At 40.0% G+C, this 8,113-nt stretch overlaps 1 protein-coding gene across 3 annotated transcripts in view; it reads left to right on the top strand.

Moving 5' to 3' along the window:
• Positions 1-169: 169 nt before the first annotated feature.
• The window catches only part of GABRB1 (gamma-aminobutyric acid type A receptor subunit beta1), a 394,887-nt gene continuing 386,943 nt past the window's right edge, over positions 170-8,113 (top strand). The window contains exons 1-3 of one of the 3 annotated variants that reach the window (XM_027103040.1): positions 170-606; positions 770-861; positions 1,281-1,348. In XM_027103040.1, coding sequence (XP_026958841.1) covers positions 527-606; positions 770-861; positions 1,281-1,348 — 240 coding nt within the window. In that variant the 5' untranslated portion in view covers positions 170-526. The remainder of the gene's footprint in view (positions 607-769; positions 862-1,280; positions 1,349-8,113) is intronic. The other 2 variants (XM_027103041.1, XM_027103042.1) reach the window with 2 other exon arrangements.

Below are 8,113 nucleotides of genomic sequence, written 5' to 3'. Positions count from 1 at the left end.
CTCTCTCTCTCTCTCTCTCTCTCTCTCTCTCTCTCTCTCTCTCTCTCACACACACACACACACACACACACACACACACACACACAGGCAACCAGAGAGAACCGCCTCGCCTCTAGACTCCCGGTTCTAAGACCACCGTGACTGTCAACGAAATATGCCAATCACAGGCAGCCTAAGCCATATCCCTGGAAACTGAGTAAAAAAATTAGGTGGAAGGCAGAAAGGAAATGAACGTAGAAACCTCCAGTGCACAAAGAAAGATCCGTATACACAAGCACGAGCAAGGAAACAGCAGGGTATCTTTTACTACACGGAGGACGCGGAGCACCACAAACAGGAACTTTAAAGGGATTGAAATCTGTTGCCTGTTCCACTAGGAATATTGTTTGCAAGGCACAAGGTGTCTTTTGGTAGTGAGCACCCTCTGCGCATGCGCAGGTCCATTCGGGAATTACTGCCCGGCCGCCGACTAAGTTGCATTCCTTGAATCTTCGCAGAAAAGACAATTCTTTAATCAGAGTTAGTAATGTGGACAGTACAAAACCGAGAGAGTTTGGGGCTTCTCTCTTTCCCTGTGATGATTGCCATGGTCTGTTGTGCACACAGGTGAGCTGCTGTTGTTGAATGTCTTTTTTTCTTGGTGTTTTTCTTTTTACATGCTTGCTGGATCATGTAGCTCGTTATTTGGGGGGTAGGTGTGCCTGTCTATTTTTATGTCTGCTCGCAGTTTGTGCTCATTCTGAATCCGGTCCCTACTTCTTCCCTTCAGCGCCAATGAGCCCAGCAACATGTCATACGTGAAAGAGACAGTGGATAGATTGCTCAAAGGTTATGACATTCGCTTGCGGCCGGACTTTGGAGGTAATGTTTCATCTTTTTTTTCAACCTGTAACCCATATCTAGTTCTCCTTTCTTGTCAAAGACAAATGTCAAAAAAAAAAAAAAAAAGAAGAAGAAGAAGAAACATGTCATTTTGGTAAGCGTGCCTTACGCCCTACGCTCTGGCCACACACACACACACACCACGCCGGAGCCCCAGTCGCAGGTGGATGAACCCCAGGCAGGGCCGACCTTCCCCCGGCCCGACACACCCTCTGCATAGTCACTGCATCATTCGTGTGCCCACACCTGTTTTCCCAGGCTGTCCCCGGCAAGGGGGTGGAGGGCTGGGGGTAGCGGAGCCCATTCAGAATGTAGATAGCGCAGGGAAGCCCCCCGACCCTCCCCAGCCTGTGGCCACTCTGAGATTATGCCCGTAATGTGTCCCACCTCCCCGGTAGGGCCCCCCGTGGACGTCGGGATGAGGATCGATGTCGCCAGCATAGACATGGTCTCCGAAGTGAACATGGTGAGTGGCCTCGCTACTGGCCCGGCAGCCGGGCTTACGCAGATGCGAAACGGACCGGTCCCCGTGCCCTCTGCGTTTCGTTGGCGGTCACCTCGCCCCGGCCCATGGATCCCGCTCCGCGCCCGCTCCCCACTCTGGCACACACACACCCTGCTGGCCCTGGTTTGTATTTTCGACACACACACACACGGGCTACTGCGGTGTTCCGGAGGAAACGTGCTCCGCACTATTTGGGGAAGGACGGTGACTGTGGCGCCGGCAGAGCCGGTGGGGCGGAGTCAGCGGTACTTTCGCTGGGTTTCCTTCGGTGTTGAGAGGCGTAGGGCACCACCTGCCGGTGGCCGGGCGGCCTGCACGAGAGGGTCCCCGCACGGTGGTCCGCGGCCGCCTACTCCGCAGGCACGGTCCCGGCAGCCGGTGAAGCGGACCCACCCACGGCCCGCCACAAAGCACCCAAGCACACAGATGAGGTTTCATAGTGTTCCCTCCCTCTTTCCAGGCTCTAGCACACCGAGTGGCAGGAGCAACAGGCTGAGACAACGGTGTCAAAGTGCTCAAGCCAGATTCTGGGGAGAGGCTTGTATTGTTCCCACGTGAGGGTTGATGAATTTGTCTTGCTGCATCTTGCGGGTTTAAGTTCAAACCGAATGGATGGAGTTATTGCTTTGCTTTGCCTTATAAACCCAAGCATGCCGAAAAAGCCTGATGATCAAAGAGACTAGAAAAGGGAGGGGGGAGGAGAGGGCGATAGCAACATAGGGAGCATAGCGCAATCTTTTCATTGCTAAGAGTTAACATTCTTTTATTTCATTTTTCCTCCTGCCTTTCTGAAGCTGTTGCAAAATGGATTGAAATCATAGCTGTCACTATCTCTGTTGGCGCTTTCCAACCACTGTGGGGTAGCAGTTTTCTAGTTAGAGTTTCCAACTGTTGCTTCTTGTAAGGCAGGGGGAAAAGCCTGTCGCTTTTCTAGAACCAACCACCCAGGGAACAGCTAGATCTACCTGAGCAAAATGCCATTTTTATTCCACTTGCGAAAAAAAATATTGTGGCAGCAGAAATTTAGACATGCTGAATAATTTAAAGACTAAAGCCTCTGGGGGTTTTATCACTCTATATTTGTAAAGGCTATTGAATTGTCATTTCATTTCATTATTAGTGAGTCATTTTATTTTAACACGCTAAGGCTTAAGAATTTTTCTTTCTTTTTTTTTTAAGGTATGTCAGGGAAAAATACGTATATTTAAAATATATTGAGTGGGATTAGAATAAAAAGTGTGACTATTAAGTTTCTGTATTTTAAAGTTGCACTTTCCCCTGCTTTAAATAGCTTATTTTAAATATTATTTTAAATTAATATCTCTGATGGCTGTATTAGAAAAACAATTTTTAAATATCAATGCACAATGAATATTCTCTGACTTGGAAAAGATTTTTAATAGACTCATTTATAATATTCTGTCACATACATGTCACTACCACAAAGCACCCAAGATGAACTATTGACAAACACTGGGGAATGTAATAACATGGGCACATATACAAATCATACCCAATCCACGCCATTGCGACTGGATAAATTAGGCAATGAATTAGTTTAAGTTGTTTGTATCATGTAGATAAATGATGATAATAATTTCCTTTTCAGTCATTTATTTTGGCACCTTGTAAGTACCCACACAGATAATTTATAAAATAGGAGAAGATTCAGAAGACTCAAAAGGCAAACAGTGCCTTTGCCAGTGGTCTGCTTTTAGAGTACTACGCTTTTCAGAATTTTTAAAATGTATAATTCTGTTGACTATATTTACAAACAACTTTTCAGTTTCAAACCAAAGACAAAACCAAAACTGAATCGAATAGGGAAGTTGCTGTTTAACTAAAACAACCACCATAACAAAAAAGCTCTGTATAATCAGTTGTTCAACTGAATTCATACAGAAGCTCAGAAAAAAAAATAATTAATTTAATTGCTGTACCACTGGAAATAGCTCTTAATGATGGAATAATATAACCTATTTACTCACTGTACCGTGTGTATATGTACTTGAGTTTTTAAAATATTCACCCAACAGATAAACCTTTAAAAAATATATTCTACTAAATTACCCATTACCTTTCCACAATAGTGTTAGAGACATGATGGGAAAATAGAAACCACTGAACATAGGAAAATAATAAACCTTGATTTACTTATTCTTCCTTGCTTCTCTTTTTAATGAAATCTACCAACAAGACCCAAGGTTTATTTTTTCTTCTATCATCTATAACAAAGCATGGGAATACATAGATTGGAAATAACTCCAAAAAAATTGGAAACAAAGAGGAATTTTAGGATTGAGGGTTCTATATAAACAAAATCTGGTTAGTAAGCCCTGGTTAAGAGCACTGTCTATGGTATGCTTTGATTTTTAGATCATAAAGTAGAGTTGAAATGTCAATGAGAAATAAGACTTATTGCTTTTATATTAAGCATGTTTCAGAACCCTGATAGGCAGTAACTTCTGAGATTATTTAATAGGAAATTTTCAACAAAATTAACAACAAATAAAAATGAACATCAAATATAATAAAATAGTTTTAAAGAAAATTCAGATTAAAATCCATTGCTAAAACAATGCTCATTTTTATATTTTTATTCATTACCATTATTATCCACCCATTTCCACATGTGGGAAAATCGCATAATTGTACATTACATTAATGGGTTTGAAAACTAGACTGTTAATTTTTGTTCTTTTCCTATGCTACGCTAAGTGAAATATAATTCCAGATTGGTTTCTAACATTGTCTGTTTTATTAAAGACTAACGTCACATCAAGAGTATTTTCTGATTCATGTCCTTCAGGATTTAAAATATTTTTCCCAAATTTGAAAGAGAGAGAGAGAGTTTTTATAGAATCTCTATAATCAATAATTGTTGGTTTTGAGCAGTGAATGGAAAACTGCTGAAGAATAATTCTGACGCAGGGAAAAAAACCATACTTGAGAGCAAGAGTTTTCTTTTCAGGCAACAATATTGTTCATTAAATTAGGAAGAATTTTTCTTTTGGCATCATGGGATGTATTGTGCCTATGATAGTGACTACATACTATTATCTTCTATCATCTTAAAAAAATGACTGTGATTTCCATGTATTTAAAATTAAATTCCTCAAACCTTCTCTCTTAACAATTTCTGCCAAGCTGTATACCTACACACACACACACACACACACACACACACACACACACACGGATGACTGAAGAGGAATAAGAGGCAGTTGGAACAAAAGGAGACAGTAGCCCCCAGAAATTGCCTTAAAATAACCACTAACACCTGCTACTATAAGCCCAATAAAACACAGATAATAGTAAGTAAGTCTTCTCTCAGAGTAGTGGATTGGGGGAACAAGATATTAACTACCTGAAAACAAAAGGTTGAACCCTTGTATTTCAGAGTCCAATGACTAGCCTTTCTGTCTTATTAAAGAGGCAGCTCCTGGTCATCAGGGAGGAGTTCCAGCCACAGAGCTCTCTGTCTCTGATCTAAAGACGTGATGGTCTGAGTGGCCACCCCCAGAAAACTTGAAATCTATTGAGTCCTAACTCAAAGTAGGTCTCAACCCAAGCTGTTCCCGGGAATGGATAGCTACTGTGTATTCATTGTTTCCTTCCTTTATGCATACATGGATGCCATAGTGAATGTTCTTATAGGCATTAAAATTAACAATAAAAACACCCACCCCCCAAAAAATAAAAACTAAAATGAGCCAATTTTCTAAATAATACCCAAAAGAAAAAGAAATTTTATTTACGAAATGTCCACTCTTGTTAAATCCCACTGTTATTTTAGTATTTGATTCCAGAGGTTTCTGGTATATGCTTCAGTTATGTCTAATTATCATCCTCTTGGTGACACCGAACAATAACTACCTGTCACCACTTTCTCTAAGCCAGTGTTTCCCATTCTTTAATGTGTATCTGAATCACTCTGGGATCTCAACATGTTAAAATGCAGTTTTTTATTCAGAGGTTTGGGATGGGGTCTGATAGCCTACATTTTTAACAACTCCCAGGTGATGCCGATTGCTGGTATATGGACAGCACTTTGAGAAGCAAGATTGTAGTACATTATTCTAAGGGCTAGCATTATTAAGAAATGAACCTTTTTTCCTCTTAAATTTCTCTAAAGATGATATTTTTCAAACTAAGTTTCAAGTTAACTCCCAGGTAGTTAAACAGGTAGCTGTGCTCAGAGGGGAAAATTGAGTGTAACAGTTGATGACAAGGCTGATAGGGCTTGACTTAAACTAATAAGCAGTCCTCCTAACTGTGCCAATACTTATGAGTCCACCAGCCTTTAATGATGGCTATGAAAATGTTGCCAAGCCCAGTAATTCGGACAACACTATCCTGCTGCTTTACAATGACTTTTCTTCTTCAGAATAAAGAACATTGCAAACTGGCTTTCACCCCACTAGGAGCTTGCAATAGCTTTGTAAAAGAGCCTAAACATACTCTTGCTGCTGTCAGTAAATTCCCTGAGGCTATAACAGAATTCCTTTGCAAATAGAGCAAATAGGTCAGTACCATTTAAAGGCATGAACAGATATCAGCAGTTAAAGATATAAATACGTTTTTCTCTTATATGAGTAATCAACCAGGTCTCACTTTTAGGTGCTGGGTTACAACGTTGTACCATCTGGAGAAGCTAAGAGAGCTTCTCCTTTGCCTTTCTGTTTGGAAATAACAGAAAGATCTTTTTGTACTCCAAGCCACATCAAAGCAAGCCTATCCAGGTTTTTTAAAGTTTGCAGTCACATTTGAAAGACTGTGTTCTTAGGATTACGTGACCAGACTAGGTATTACAGTGTGTAGTACAATGAAAACAGTAGCATTTATTGAACATGTCCTATGTATAAGGTATGGCTATCAAATGCTTTATATTAGTAGCTCATTTAAGGCTATAGAATTATCATCCCCCATTACAGATGGAGAAACTGAGGTGGAGAGAGGGAGAAACATGTTAAGAGAGGTTAAATAACTTGCTCAGAAGTTATAGATCTAGTAAAGAGCAGAAGAAGGATTTGAACCCAGGCAGGCTGCCTGCAAGAGTCTGACTCCTATCTATGAGGCAAGTAAAAAAATATTCCTGGCATTTAGCTTTGAGACCTTAAGTGAGTCACTTGACTTCTCCAGGCCTCAGGGTTCTCTTCTGTAAAATGAAGGTAATTGATGCAATTGCTAAACCTCTTTCTAGTTCAAATATCTACCATATAAACTTAGGCTATTAAAGATTTTAGACTCTGTTAAAATCAAGATTCTTCGTCTTCATCATATTCTCCTGTTAGATTCCATCTTATTCCATTTTGTTCTCCTTTGAGGTGTGTCAGTCAACAAGCATTTATTAAATTCCAGCTGAGTGCAAACTCTGGTAATCTCCTGGGAACGTTGCAGTAATGATTGTGTGCAGTCTGGGGCCCCTTGGATTACCATTTTAATTGGTCATAGCATTATCATCCATTTTTTCCTAAACACATTCCCAAAGACAGCAACAAGAAATGTTGAATCCATGGTCTTTAAAATGAGACGAATGATGCCTGGTTTATATCGTATTAAGCGTTGGAGCCAGGACCATATTTGAAGTATTTCCATCTGGTACTGTCCATTGTATTCAAACAGGGAACATTGCTCAACTATTGCCAAACTAATAAATGTTTCAACACAATGTGAAACAGAAGGAAACCTTTATTTTTCAAGATCTGGGTATCCCAAAGATTTGCCCAACCCACTTAAAATCTTTCCATCAGGTGGTCTGGGAGCAAGGGGTGAAGGCACAGTGCTCATCTCCGCTGACCGTCACTTAGTATCAATTCTGTAAATGTTTGGTGCTTTTTGTCATGGCAGGCCCCCAAAGTCTTGATAGTGCCCTCAAAACACACATGAATCAAATCTTGCCTTATAGGGAAGGTAAAATATTACAAAAGAAAAAAATGGTATTAAGTATTTCCAAATGATTTGAGTTTCAATAACTCAAATGACATTATCACACTTGAGGATAATAGGAAGATGAATGGTATATGCTTGCTGTTGATTAAATGTTAATACAGTTTCCCCATGAGCTTTTTCAGCAGAGTGAATCCTATTTCTTGTAATACCAGGATTGAGTTTCTGCATTTTCGAATGCTTCTGTTTTCAGAAGATCATGCATTTCATGAAATCTCTTGACTGATGATTGTTGAAGGAAGTTATAGTCATAGCACATAACAATCTATTACTTAGCCCTTGACAGAAATGCTCAAGAAACGGTTTAAAATTAATTCCCATTAGTGGTGATAACTTAGTAAAAAAAGGCTGGTCATAAGAAGAATGAAAGATAAATGGGTTTTCTTTAGTGAGCCCAGTATCCCCTTCTTAGAATCCTCATAGCCCTCATTGTTTTTCCGCTAATAGTTTTTTTCTTCTACCACTCCATTAAGTGCCTAATGTGTTTTCCCTCTTACAGCCCCAATAAAACTGTCATCGTATTGTATATTTAAGATTAAAGGCATTTTCCAAGGAGCTTTCAACCACTCTACTGAATAAAGCAGATAGGGTGTCTGTCCTTGTGGGGTTTATAGTCTTTTTTAAAAAAGTATTTAAAATCTCTATTCTTGAAGTAAAGATTTTTTTCCCCCTTTTGGAAGATTTTTGAAACATCCATAGTTACCTTGATCATGGGATGTTTTGGTTCAACATGTACTTACTGAACACTTAGTCTTTTATCGTGCCCTGAACTGGGTG

The sequence above is a fragment of the Aethalodelphis obliquidens genome, unplaced genomic scaffold (genome assembly GCF_003676395.1).
Source record: "Aethalodelphis obliquidens isolate GAN/ISIS:26980383/991018 unplaced genomic scaffold, ASM367639v1 scaffold6, whole genome shotgun sequence".
Classification (NCBI taxonomy): domain Eukaryota; kingdom Metazoa; phylum Chordata; class Mammalia; order Artiodactyla; family Delphinidae; genus Aethalodelphis; species Aethalodelphis obliquidens.
Note: the sequence above shows the minus strand (reverse complement) of the source record. Positions and strands in the feature narration are given on the sequence as shown.